Source organism: Miniopterus schreibersii (assembly GCF_964146895.1).
Source record: "Miniopterus schreibersii genome assembly, chromosome: 22".
Lineage (NCBI taxonomy): Eukaryota > Metazoa > Chordata > Mammalia > Chiroptera > Miniopteridae > Miniopterus > Miniopterus schreibersii.
In genome coordinates, this window is record NC_138124.1 from 14,221,419 (window position 1) to 14,235,511 (window position 14,093).

Genomic DNA, 14,093 nt, shown 5'->3' on the forward strand with positions numbered 1-14,093 from the left:
CCCAGCCAATAAGCGGCCTGTGCACGTGCACAGCTGCGTATCCTGATAGGTCACTAGGGGCCGATCACGCACTGCCTACCTGCGCCGGCCCTTGCGTGGGGCGCCAATGGAATGACTCCGTTGTCATTCGCAACCAATCGGCACCAGGCATGGCTCGCAGCCGACCTATGGGCGCGCGCCGGGGGTGGGACGTCCCGGCCGGTTTCCAGTCCCGGCGGGGTTTGTTAAAGGGACAGGCCCCACGGCGCGCTAGGTTCCACCGGGCATCGCACAGCCGCCGCTGCGGTCCTCCGTGTGCGCCGGGCGCCCGTGACAGCGGCGCCGCTCTGCTCCCGACGCCGGATCCGGACCTCTGCCGACCTCTCTGGCGGCATGGGCGGCGAGGCGGCGGCCGTGGTGGGCGCCGAGGGTCGCGTGAAGAGCCTGGGTCTGGTGTTCCGGGACGAGCGCAAGGGCTGCTACTCGCGCGGCGAGACGGTGGCGGGGCACGTGCTGCTGGAGGCGGCCGAGCCCGTGGCCCTGCGCGCGCTGCGCCTGGAGGCCCACGGCCGCGCCACTGCCGCCTGGGGCCCGAGCGCCGGCCCCGCGGCCCCGGCCTGCGCCTCGGAGGTGGAATTCCTGAACGTGCGCCTGAGCCTGCGCGAGGCCCCGGCCGGTGAGCGCGGCGGCGCCGGAGGGGCTGGGAAGGGGCGCGCCGGGCAGATGCCCACCTGCCAGGCGTGCGGCTGCGGGCTTTCGGGGATGGAGTCTCCTCCGCCCCACCCCGGGGTGCGGGGGCCTGAGCCTCAGCGTGGCCGCTGGTGACGCGCAGGTAACAATGCCTGCGCCCCCACCTCACCGCGTCGGGGAGATGGCGCGCGCCGTGGGTGCAGAGACCCCTCCGCCTGGCGCCCCAGGACCCTCGAGGACCGCTCTGGGAGTGAGCCGTTGTCAAGGAGACCCCGTGATGATGACCTGTCGGGAATCCCGCCTCTGGGAATCCGAGTCTTGCCCCTCTGGCCTGAGGAATGGAGGGCGCAGCCCGGGTCTGTGAGGTTCCGTGGTCTGGCGCCCCGTGTTTCATGGGCCTCCCCTCCTTCCAGTCCTGGATCTCGATGCTCCCTCGTGGTTCAGGATGCATCCTTGGTTCAGGATGAATTAGCAAAACCTCCGGAGGGGCAGCGGTTGAAAGGAAGTGTTCCTTGGCGCCGTCTCTGGGGAGCCGCGGGTACCTGGAGAGCTCTGCCTCTGCCATAGATTATTAATTTTCGCTGCTTTTGTTCCTTTCTCACCACCATCCCCAGCCCCGGAGCGATGGGCCTGTAGAGACAGTGGGGTCCGGGCGTGGCAAGAGCCTCTGGTGGAAAGGTCCCCCTTTCAGGCTTGTCCGCAGTCTCCACGTGGGAACCCACCCTAGGGGTGTACCATTCGCATTAAGCGCAAACATTGATATCCATCAGTTCCGAAATTACAAGGAACATTGAGTCTCCATCTTCTTTTAGTTGCTAGAAGCTCTTTTTTTTTTTTTTTTTTTTTTTTTCCGCCTCATCGGCTGCAGTTTGGGGCCATAAAATAATAGTACACATCCCGGCCCCTCCAAGAGTAAAAGGCGTGACACCTTTGACCCTTGCTGTGTCTTGTACAGAATCAGCAGAATGGGCAGCTTTGCCTTGTCCTGCTGTGTGGACAAGTACGCTGCCCACGGGTGCTTCCTCACGGTGTGTGGGGAGGGAGGGATCCCCAAAACTGGAGCGGGGAGAAACCTATTTGGAACCAAAGGTCTCCCTCGGATGACCAAGCGGCAGTGTGTGAGGTGGCAGCTGCTCCCTGCCGCGGTGCCCTTTCACGGTCAGTGTGGTTCCCAGGAGCAAGTGGCTCACGCCTGCCTCCCCCGAAGGTGACAGACCACACAGCTTCTCGGGGTGGCTGGAAGGGCCATGGAGAGAGAAGAAACTTGTTTTTGCCCAGGACTTTGGACTCTGTCTCTGGGCCCACGACTACTGAGTAAACAGATACAGGATTAACAGCAGTTAAACCTGCTTAGAGAAAAAAATAGCAAAAAACAAAATTAGAAAAAAAATGTTTGGGTAAAATCTGGACTAACATTTTGGCTCACAAGTCAGATTCTGAGTTTCCGTTCCGATGCGATGCAACGTTCAAACCTAAACAACTTAGATCGCTTGTTTTTAGAATGCACCATAACAAATATTGGCAGAAAAATATGTTTTACTTTAAAAAAAAATCATAGTTTTTGTTGATTTCATACAGAAGAAAAAAAAAAAAAAACGAAAAAAGAGAGATCACTCCTGATATCTGTAGCGTGGAAGAAATTAGCAACTTTACATGGTTGTAGATTCTCGGGGTCATTTAATTCCCAAACCTAACTGGTTCCAGTCACCCGAAGAGATCTTTAGACTGCTGAGAGTTGGGGGGAAGTGTGGCTATGGGGTCTCTTTTCAAGATAACCTCCTCAGGTCATTCTTGGGCATTGTTCGTCCAATCCAACTAGTTATTCCTATCGAAACTGCGGTAGAGAAATAAGACAGACCAGAGAGGAGGCTTCAGTCCTCCGTCACCCACCAGCAGGCTGACCTTGTGTGACCTTGCCGGAGCTCCTCCGCCGTCCCTGAGCCCCAGACCCTAACTCTGCAGTGGTCTCCCAGCTCCCACAGCGCAGGGGTGCCTGAGTTCCGGGCTTTGGGTATAAGACCATTAGCGAACGAAACACCCCCCCTCCCTGTGACATAAGTGGTCCCCAGTGCCACAGAAACGGACGCATGATTCATGTTGGGAAACTTTCGTTCTTAATAAACAAATGAGAGAGAGAGAAAACAAAGATTTGATTCTAAGCACCGTAACCCACACTCATCAACATTCTCAATTGTTTTTCCTGCTTAGGCTCTGAGATGATGGCAGGTCTCATTTTAAAATGTTATAGTTCCTATGTTGCCTTTTTTTTTTTTTTTGTCTACGAAGAGGGAGCATAATCTCTGTCTTACCCTCTTTGGATATCCTGGGCCTCTCTGTGCCCCACAGACGTCTCTCATGCCCTGCCTCACGCTGTTCTCTTCATCTGAACTGCTGCACGCCAACCCGGCGCCCACTGCCAGGTGTCATCCTCGGGGGGCCCGTCCCCAGCCCCCCATGGGCTCCTGCACTCTGCGGTCACTGCCTAGGTACAAGTGTCTAGCGTCCCTTCCTCCCACGGCCCTGAGGATTGACGTTATTGGTCTATTATATCCAAGTGCCTGACACCTACGCGCTATAAATTTTGACCTCAAATGAAGCCCACAATTTTAAACAGGAGCTATGTATATATATATATATATATATATATATATATATATATATATGGGTTACGCTTGATACAAACTGATTCAAGTTTTAATTCTCTAAATCTGCGTTCAATGAACTTTTTGGAATATACTAGACATGACAGCCAGGAAAACCCTCCTTCAAAAAAACATCTGAATCAGGTGGTGGAACTTCTTGATTTATCGCTAACCTTGGTTAAAATAAAATACATTCTCTTTTTTAGGTCAAGGCATCCTCCTGTTAGAACCGGGAAAACATGAATTTCCATTTAGCTTTCAACTCCCATCTGGGTAAGTGAGGCTACTGTCACATTTTTTGTGATTTTTTTTCTTCTCTTTCATTTCCTGGCTTTGTTTAACTGAAATATAAACTTATACATTCATTTCTTTGGCTCTATCCAGACTCTTAGGAACCTCGTTTACTGGGAAGTACGGAAGCATCCAGTACTGCGTGAGGGCCGTCCTGGACCGGCCCAAGCTACCTGCCCAGAGTGTGACGCGGGAACTCCAGGTGATTAGTCACATCGATGTCAACACACCAGCATTACTCGTAAGTGTCCCTCCTTCCTGCCCTCTCCCGCCCTCCCTTCCTGCTTCATTTCCTCCCCGAGCCAGTTCAGCGCTCGTCCGGCCTGTCCCCTTCTGATACCATCTTGTAACCCACAGGCACTCGCCCTCAATCTGGGATGGATTCGAGGTTGAGCAAATTACAAAGCGTGTGTGTTAAATACTGTTGATCGGGGCCCCAGCTGCTCTGGGCGGCTTCCCAAAAAGTCACGCAGGCTGGAAACGCGCGAGCCGGGCGTCACGATGATAACTCGCACCCGGAGAGCCGTGACCTGGACGGACGGCCACACTCGGGGCCGGGGTGTTCTAAACTCTCCAGTAACAGCAGGTTGGGGGACAGTAATCAGGAAGGGGTATTAATCACGCCCAGCCGGTTCCTGAGGCCCGCCCCATTATGCTATGTATCCCATTTTGCGTGTCATTTTCTAGCATTAAGTGCAGTGCGTGCAGCTGTCTCGGGGACCCTTCCATTATCATTTCCTCATGACAGATCTGGCCACATTAAAGCATTGAATTTCCAATAATCACCAGAAAATACTGTAGACGGATAAGACAGATTAGGCGATAAGTAACAACAGAGCAGGCAAGATGGGAGCTAATGAGCGAGGTTCTTTTATCTAAACCCATATTATCAAAATAATGTAAAATTATACCTTGTACTTTGGTGATAGCTACTGGGACCTAATGGGTCTTCATTTAAATATGAATGAATGGTTTTTTATTTTTTTTTACTTTATAAAAAATACTGGGGTGATTTAAACTTTTCATCATGATACTGATGTTACAAAGATGCATTTTAGTTAGTGCGGGAGGTTTCTTTTTCTGGCCAACGTTTTTCAAGATAAGGAAAGAAGCCAAGAGTTAGGAGTTATTTAACTCTGTTTTCGCAGGAAAATGGAATAGAATTCACTCTGATGTTCATCTTTAGATTGTGAAACTATAACAAATACGCCCTGTTTGTATATTTGTGACCGAAATTGTAAAATAACCAGCACCCAGCGACCCGGTTTATAGCTGTGACTTACCACCCGCTTAACACCTCCGAAAACTGACCATGCCCAGTGTCTTTATCTCTAAAACTATTACAGTTGAGAGGGTAACTATTACTAAACTATTTATGGGGCCATTGTGGCAAATGACTTAAAGAAATTTTATCTTTTGCCAAAAAACAGATACTCTTTAGCCTTTGCTATTCTTTTCTGTAAACAAAGACAGAAACATTGTAACTTTCGGGTTTTACAATGAGCCTGTGGTCTGCGCATCTTGTAACCCGAGCCTTTTAAATCTTGTGTCATTTCCCTTGATACCGGACAATGGAAAGTGGGGTGTGTCCAATAATCTTTCGGATCCGTAACACTGGGTATCTTTTCCTGCTGTTACACAAAACCCCAAAAACCATTCTGAGTTAAAGACACTTGAAATATCTGCCTAATAATGCATTTTGAAGTGGGAGGGGGGCGGGGAGGGGGCATTTGTTTAGTCCATGCTTTAAATGCCAAAACAAATAGAACATTTATGATCATTGGTTTTTATGCCATTTTTCCTTTGCCCAGATCTACATAGAAAGCCTTAAAATAGTAGTGCTGACTTGTTAACAGGTACTGGAGGTTTTGATTGCTTTTATAAGGGATGGTATATCATTTCCCAGAAACGTAATGACTAGGATGGTGTCACCCCAACGTGGATGAGAAAATTCACCTTCGTTTTCCGAGAAAGGGAACGATTTCGGATGCTTCGTGTTTCAGTAAGATTCTGTCTCATATGTCACGTAAAATAAGACAGGTTGATTTGTTTGTCTGTTTTGGAAGACGTTCCTTTACAACTACTTAATGAAGACTAACACATAATTTTAAGTCTTGTGAGTGTTCTAGACTGGTTTAATGAAAGTTGTTTTGTCATTTGAAATTTCCCAGACCCCAGTGTTGAAAACTGAAGAGAAAATGGTCGGCTGCTGGTTCTTCACCTCGGGCCCAGTCTCGCTGAGTGCCCAAATCGAAAGAAAGGGGTACTGTAACGGTGAGCAGAATGTTCTGGAATTCCCAGTGGAAGATTCATTCATTTTATTGGCTGATTTTAAGTGATTTTCAAATAGCGTGTTTTGTCATTCACGAAGTACATTCTATTTTAAAAACACAAACAAAAGATGTCGCTGTTCTTCATATAAATAATTGATATTTAAATATTTCCGAGTGGATAGGTTCCAGTAAAATGCGGGCATTCCTGACTTCAGTCCTCTTACTGTGGCCACAGAGACTAAAAACGGGGAGAGTCGGGGAGCGCCAGGGTCACGTTCTAACATTGTAAGAGGCTCCCCACAGCCGTGTTGCTCGGAAGAGAGCTCTTGCAGTATGGAAACACTATCCGGCCTTCCGATCCCACACTGGGGATACAAATATACGGAGCGAGAATGCAGAGCCTTAGCAAGCTTTACAGTCCGACTGATAGTGCAACTCCCATTTGTGACAGGCCCCATCCCGTTTCGCGGACCCGGTCCCCTCCTGGGTCCTGGCTTATTGCAAATGAATGGGGAGCGGTAGGATGGCGGATGCACCACGTGGATGTAAAACTTGCCTACGCCACCCATTGCTTTCTTCGTGCCTTCCCACCTAGTCCTTAAAAGCAAAGGCCGAGTTCTTTTGCGGGGCGCAGATTTTACCTGGGGGGGCACCGAGCTTGTTAGGGATCTTTTGTACCTAACAAGGCACTCAGTCGTTTACTGGGTAGGTCTTATCATTTTTTAAAGATGCTGGTCATTTACGTAGCTTTAGAATTGGTAACTTAATATTGCTACATTAGAAAAATGGCTAATGCAACAATCAGAAAACAGTGTCTGCCACAACCTGCGGTGAATTTCCATTTCTCCCACTGGGATTTACAGTATCCGTTTTCCGTTGGGGGCTTCTCAATTTGTTACAGTTCCAAGGCTTCTTGATTTGTTACAGTTTTGTTGCCAACCTTTCAGCTTTAATTGGTAACAGCTCTCTTCCACCGTGGTGAGAACTTTCTAGAAAGTCTCTGAAGGTGTTTTATTTTATTTTTTTTCTTAGGAGAAGCTATCCCAATCTACGCAGAAATAGAGAATTGTTCCTCCCGGTTGATAGTCCCCAAAGCTGCCATTTTCCAAACCCAGACGTACTTGGCGAGCGGGAAAACGAAGACCGTCCGGCACGTGGTGGCCAACGTGCGAGGGAACCACATCGCGTCCGGGAGCACCGACACGTGGAACGGAAAGATGCTCAAAATCCCGCCCCTCCCGCCGTCCATCCTGGACTGCCGCATCATCAGGGTGGACTACTCCCTGGCCGTAAGCTGCGCTCCTTTTAAGACTAAAAGTGTGCAGAGTTGACCTGCAACGTGTCCGTGTTACTGTGAATATGCAGGCTGGGCACCTAGGGCAATGTCCTTTCAGATCAACAGCATTGCAATAAATTGTGAAGTATATGAACACTGGCCTTTGTAAGCAAAAACGATCCCCCTATGGGATTTAATTAAATAACATAAAAAAACTAGGGTGCAGCCCTGGCCAGTTTGGCTCAGTGGTTAAAGCATCAGCCTGCAGACTGAAGGGTCCCGGGTTCGATTCCGGCCAAGGGCAAGTACCTCAGGTGCCAGCTCCATCCCCGGCCCTGGTCAGGGTGCTTGTGCTGGAGGCAACCAATCCATGTGTCTCTATCACATCACATCAATGTTTCTCTCTTCCTAACCCCCCCTCCCGAAAAGCAATACAAAAAGTATCCTTGGGTGAAGATTAAAAAAAAAAAAATTAAGGCACATTCTGGGTGTTTGTGGTAGTGCAGGCACGTACTTCATTTTCTGTGGTTATCATGTGTGTAAGCCACACACACTAGCGATGAAGTATGTCAAGGCCACGGCTCCCCATCCCCGAGTGTGCCCGGTCCTTGGTGTGCTCGTCTTGTGGCCTGTTCTTTATTTTATTGGGTCTGGACAACGTACAATTGTATTGCGGGGTAAGGGGGGTGGCAGGTGACAGTAGCATTCGTTCCTATGAAAAAATAATCAGCTATTCTTTCTAGAAGGTTAAGCTTTTTTGTTGCCTTTCTATTTCATTTCCTTCTCTCTCTTTTTTTGGCATAACAGGTGTATATTCACATCCCTGGTGCTAAAAAATTGATGCTGGAGCTGCCCTTAGTGATCGGGACAATCCCATACAGTGGCTTTGGCAGCCAGAACTGCGGCGTGGCCAGCCAGTTCGGCGTGGACTTGAGCTGGTGGGCGCTGACACTGCCGGAGCAGCCCGAAGGTAAAGGGTTCGGGTTCTGGGTTCTTTCAGAATGAAACTTAACACACAAAACACCCAAGAACAGGACGTAGAACCTGGCGAGCGCACAGGCCTTAATCCCTGCTGCCACCACAACTATGCGGCCTCTCCTTGTTAGTAAAAATCATCTGACTTATTCCCCGGACGGGCCTCTGAGAGCCTAGCTTGTCCAGGACGCGAAGCTGCCGATGCCAGACCCAGAAATAAAATCCACATTTGCTGATTCTGGTGTATAAGTAGGAAAACAACAAAAAGTAGTCAGCATAGAAGCGCAGTGTTGTAGATCTTCTGTAGCCACATTTCAATGATTTTTTTTTTTTGATTTTTTTTACCTGGACTATAACACATGTCTCAAAAAACTAGGGTATAATCAAAGCAGACTCTACTCCACGTTTTCCAGTGTCATAGACATGAAAACGTGCCCGTTGTGTTATCATCAACTTTAGAGAAACTTCTTGTTTATGTAAGAGTTCAGAGGGGGAAAAAAGCCACTGAGCGTTGACCTGTGATCCAGGAGCTCGCGGTTCGATTCCCGGTCAGGGCACATGACCAGGTTGCAGGCTCCTCGATCCCCAGCAGGGGGTGAGCAGGAGGCAGTCAATCATTGATTCTCATCATTGATGTTTCTCTCTCTCGATCCCTCTCTCTCTCTCTGAAATCAATAAAGACTTTTTTTTTTAAAAAGAGTTCAGAGGGGTTCATGGAACTCGGTTGTGCGTGGATTAATCTCACCCCAGCTCCCTTTCCGTTTCAGCTCCCCCGGATTACACGGACGTGGTATCGGAGGAAGAGGTGTCCAGGCAGGACCGCCCTTACGCGCGGCCACCCAGCTGGAACGGGGAGGCCGGCTGCCCCGCGCTCGCCTGCCTTCGGGACTTCCGTCTTCAGCCGCCTCCTCTCTACTCAGAGGTAGACAAAGGCCCAAGAGATACATTCAACTTGACTTGCATTGTGCTGTCTGCAAATGACACTTCGTTGCTAATTCCTCATTCACAAGGGATACATATTTAAACAGATTTTTTATACAGTAACGGCAGATGATCACTGTTTCATTGGCCGCCTTGCACAGGACGGTCCCTGAGCTCTGTGGTGTGGGCAGGGTGTTGAATGTGGCCATGGACCACGGAGAAGCGAAGCGCCTCCTGGGACTTAGGGGCTTAGTGATCACCCCCATTGCATCAGCGGAAATAGATCCGAGTCCTTTTAAAGTCGTAACCCAGGCTGCTCTCCTTTGCAGGTTGATCCACATCCCAGTCACGTAGGAGAGACCCAGCCCGTCCCCATCTGAGCGAGCGTAGTCCGGAAACCACTGTGATCGGCAGGCACCAAAGGGCATTGCCTCTTCTCCCCCCACCCCTGCCTCTTTGGGGACGAGCGAGGGAAGATTCACCTAAGAACATAACCACATCAACACCAAGCAATTAAAGAATTCAGGAACTTCAACAGGACTGTCGCCCGAGTTGACAGCAGGGCCATGCGTCCCCTTCGAAGAATGGGAGGGACGCATGATGCCATGGAGTGTTAACGGGAGTCCCAATGGGGACACAGTAAGAGAGGGAAGGCCTGCGCCAACCCGGGAGACAGGAGTGTGTGTGACCAGGGCAACATGCGCGCCCTGGAAGGGGACTCAATTTTGGAGAAGCCGGCAGCAGCGCAGGGATGTGCAGGGACAGGAAAAAGCCCACTCACTACACAGTGGGACCCCCAGGTGCCAGGGGCTGCCTGCTGCCTCCCGATCCCATAGGACCAAAGTCCATGGCCCTAGGGGTCCTTAAACCAGCCTGTTTCAGGGCTGGTTTAAGATGCGGTTTGTAATTGGGCAGTGGAGTAGGATGAAGCCTGGAAAGAGTCCCCCTCAAGGCTGGTCAGCTCCCACGGGAAAGATGAATTTCAACATGGAAACCCATCTGGTGGGAGGCCGGGATTTTTTCTACCCTCTTTCAGCACTTCAACAGGATACATGTTTGACTTTCACCTAGGAGTCTATCTGAAAAAGAAGGGGGGACAAATGTTGCATCTCTAGAATTACTTGAAAAGTACCCAAGAGAAAGGCCTTTTCCTAACCTACCTCTAGCGGGCGATTGGGGTTGGTTTTAAAACTCCGCCTGACGGGTGTTTGGAGGGTCTCCTGCTTTGCAGTCGTGTCTTATCTCCCCCGTCACTGCATCTGAGACCGAACCAAGGGGAAACCCTGCGCGGTTAGCATTCGATGCAGTGAGTGGACGCGTGCCCAAGGGTGTTTCAAAATAAATGCAAAGTCCGTAGGAATGCCAGTTTTTAGAAAGGCATGAATTTTTTTACTCCTGGCGGGGGACACACGTCTCCCGGTGGCAGTCACTGCCTTGTCCCTTGTCCAATTCTTCAGTCATTCTGTTTAAGCTGTGAGTGTATTGCTCTGGTGCAATATTTTGTTAGCATTTAACCTCAGGATATGGAGAGCGAGGGGATGACGTTGCTGCTAAAAATCTAGGAAGTATTTTTCCTGTTCCCCTCGGGCCTCCTAGTCGTGGTCTCACGTCCCCCTGCTGTGTCGTTGGATCTGTGGGTTCCGTGAGCTGAGGGCATTTCTGGACAAGAGGAGACAGGAGGCGGGGGTTCCCGCGATGGAGACTGGGGACCAGCTGGGGACATAGGTGTCCTAGGGTTTGATCTAGAAACCCGGGTGCTTCCCACGTGAAAAGCTCAACTTCATCCAGTGGAGCAGTACCTTCCGATCACTGTATTCAGCCAGAAACAGAAAAGTCCCCCAAGGCCCAATTCTGGATCTAAACCCCAGTGGGCCACTCGATCAGGGATCTTGCTACAAACATTAGGCGCAATGCATGCATTTCTGTGGCACCCCCCCGGACAGGCCGCGCACCTTTCCACGTGAGCCACGGTTTCAAAGCCACCACGCAAAACGGTTCCACCGACACGCGTGGGACCGAGACCATCGCAGAGCGATCCCCTGCCTCGGCTTTCAATGCAGCCTGTTTGGGAGTGTGCTTGAAAATGGGCCCATGTGTTGAAGTTCTGTCTGAGCAGTTTCGTTTCTACTTTAAAAAAAAAAGATCATCTCCCGTGATTCGTTGACTTCTAAATCGTAGTTTACACGCCTTGTCAAGACTTTTTCCATTTCCACGACACCAAGACAAAGGGAAGAAACAAAATGCAGCCGGGTGCGGTGGAAAGAGAGGAAATCGAGGGGTCTGGCTCCAGATAGAAGAGCAGCCACTTGCTGGGACCCTTCCCCGGGGTGACTTAATCTCCTCCATCAGAGAAGTCATGGAGCGAACCCCGAAAACAGCAGCCCAGATAACTGATGGTGCATCTCTTCGGAGAACAGCTCGGGTACGACCTGCCTCGTTGAATTCCCAGCAGTGCGCCCGACCTTCGGCAGTGGGTCAAAGCTGCAAACCTTTCCACGATTGCGAAATTATTTTACAGATGTAGAAAATGCTACATCGGAACAGGGGCGACTTGGAAGTGAAGGTAAACTTACATTTGGCTCTTGTATCCGCTTGTATTTTCCCTTGCTGGGTTCCCAAAGAAACCACGCCTTAGGATTTTCTTTCTGATGCAAAAATTTTGAAATTGAAAATGTGAAGCTCTGAGGGCACACAAAAAAAATCCTGTGGGCAGAACTTTAATTTTTTTTAATTTTTTTATTTTTTGCACAGTAAGAAATTCAGTAGGTGGGGGGGGTTTGATAAGTTGACTATGAAAGCTTTTTTTTAATTTTTATTATTAAATATGTAATGATTTAACCCACGGGGGGGGGGAAAAAACCAAGACAGTATTTTGTACTCTTGTTTGAACCCCATGGGTTCCTTTTGTTAATAAAATGATCACACTAACCTGAGTTGCTAGTTTTGTTCTGTTCTGTTTTTGTGTGACTGTGACTTAAATTGTGACAGACTTAAGGGAAATCAATACCACAAAATGAACAGTTAACTGATGGTGAGAAGCTTTTGCTGCCTCGAGGCCAGGCGCCGCCCCAGGATCCTGAGCCTGTTTTTTACAGTGGGCTCGGTTTCCCCAACATAGTCCGTGCTGAGCTTCCACGAAAAGAAATAGTTAAGATGAGCAATAAGCTGAGCTATACTAGCGGTCGACAGAGCATTCTCTGGGTTTATCCCCAAGTGGAGTGGCCACTTTTTTTTTTTAATCCTTACACAAGGATATTTGGGTGGCGGGGGAGAGAGGAAACATCAATGTGAGAGAGACACATCGGTTGGTTGCCTCCGCATGGGCCCCAACCAGAGCCTGGGATCGAACCTGCAACCCAGGTATGTGCCCTTGGCAGGGAATGGAACCCGGGACCCTTCAGTGTGCGATGTAGTGGCCACTTTTTAAAGCTTCTGGAGGCTCGTGTCATTGGGCCAGAACCTGCCAGGACTGGTTTAGTAGGTCTGGCGGGAAGCAGGTGGACCAATCCACACTGGGGACACTCACCTGGGTAAACGTCCCCTCTCTACCTAAATACTCACATGCACAAAAGCCATGTTTTATACAATGAATTCGCAAACTGCCCAGACCCTCGGTCCAGGAAAATTAACCTCAGCTAAGCGGTAAAAATTAGCCCAGGAGCTTACTCTTCAAGCGTTTAGAACACGCGAGACGGTGTTCAATGACACACAGCTCTTGTCTGCCTCCACACTGGCAATCCACACACACTGAGATATTTGTCTCATGCACTAAATACCCATGGAAAATTCACTAACGTTTCTATAGTTTATCATGGAAACCGGAAGGATTTTAAAATCTAGAACGAGGCGCGACGGTGCAAAGAATCTAGGACAGTGCTCTCGTGTTACAAACCAGGATGCCGGGACCCAGAGGTGTGACCTGGAGGTCTGACCTACATTCCCTGCAAGGTCCTTGCTCGCTCTAAAGTTTCCTGAGTCGGCAGCTTTAGAAGTCATGGAAACCGTCCCTGCTTTAAATCACGCAGTTTTTTTAGCCTTGCAGACCTGGGTACTAAGCAAGCACGGGCTAAATCAAGTCTTCAGGGTTTGTATCTAAAAGGCCTCACTCCCCAAAGAAGCCTCTGACTCCATTGCTTCACCGGTAGCTGGGACCCTTTCTAACTTATTTTGAAACAATTATAGACTCTCCAGAAGTAGCAATATCAGTAAAATGATCCCATGTAACCATATGTATCCATACCCCTTAGGTAGCTGTAATACATCCTCAGAATCGGGAAATTGTGTTGACACAACACCATCCACCGGAGCTCAGGCCTCACTGGGATTTCACTGGGCTTTGAATGCACCCATTGTACTTGTGTTTGTGTGTACAGTTCTGTGACATTTTATGGGACGTCTAGGTTCCTATCATCGCTGCAGTCAAGATAAAGGAACCTGTCCCGAACAGGAAACTCCACCTCCCCCTGCAGCCACACCCTCCCCTTCCCAACCCCTGATCATCTGGTCTCCAGGGCTCTAAAATCTCGTCCTTTGGAGAATGCTAGATAAAAGGAATCACTCGGTCCCCTGGCTGGTCTGGCTTGGCAGTTAGAGCGTCAGCCCTCAGACTGAAGGGTCCCGGGTTCGATTCTGGCCAAGGGCACGTACCTCGGTTGCAGGCTCCATCCCCAGCTCAATCGATGTCTCTCTCTCATATCAATGTCTATCTCCCCCCCCCCCCCCCCCGTGTCTCTGTCTCTCCCTTCCACTCTCTCTGGAAAGCAATGGGAAAAATATCCTCAGGTAGGGATAAAAAAATAAAAGGAATTGCTCCGTATGTACCTTCTCAATTAGCTTCTTCACGGGGCATAATCACACCCTTAAGATCTGGGCAGGTTACTGTATCAACAGTTTGTGCTTTTACGTTTCATTTTAAAAGAAACAAACTGACATTTAAATTTTCATTTTGCAAATTGCAAAGAAAACATGGGACATTTACCTGCATGTGACACCTCTGTAAATATTTTGGTTTTGCATTTGGGGACTACTTTTTAATGTTGACAATTA

General features: G+C 49.3%; 1 protein-coding gene across 1 annotated transcript; it reads left to right on the forward strand.

The window, feature by feature from the left end:
- Window positions 1–234: 234 nt before the first annotated feature.
- Window positions 235–11,979, forward strand: ARRDC4 (arrestin domain containing 4). The gene is made up of 8 exons (XM_081124795.1): window positions 235–655; window positions 3,518–3,584; window positions 3,696–3,843; window positions 5,774–5,876; window positions 6,908–7,164; window positions 7,959–8,121; window positions 8,894–9,048; window positions 9,377–11,979. Exons 1-8 carry the CDS (start codon window positions 373–375, stop codon window positions 9,425–9,427), a joined length of 1,227 nt encoding a protein of 408 aa, XP_080980921.1. The 5' UTR covers window positions 235–372; the 3' UTR covers window positions 9,428–11,979.
- The last annotated feature ends 2,114 nt before the right edge of the window (window positions 11,980–14,093 follow it).

What these genes read in the sequence shown, in the direction of transcription:
- ARRDC4 (XM_081124795.1), top strand. Translation starts at nt 373, where the DNA reads ATGGGCGGCGAGGCGGCGGCCGTGGTGGGCGCCGAGGGTCGCGTGAAG. An exon ending in GGGTGGACTACTCCCTGGCC is followed by an intron (nt 7,165 to 7,958) that starts GTAAGCTGCGCT and finishes TTGGCATAACAG; the next exon opens with GTGTATATTCACATCCCTGG. An exon ending in CGCCTCCTCTCTACTCAGAG is followed by an intron (nt 9,049 to 9,376) that starts GTAGACAAAGGC and finishes TCTCCTTTGCAG; the next exon opens with GTTGATCCACATCCCAGTCA.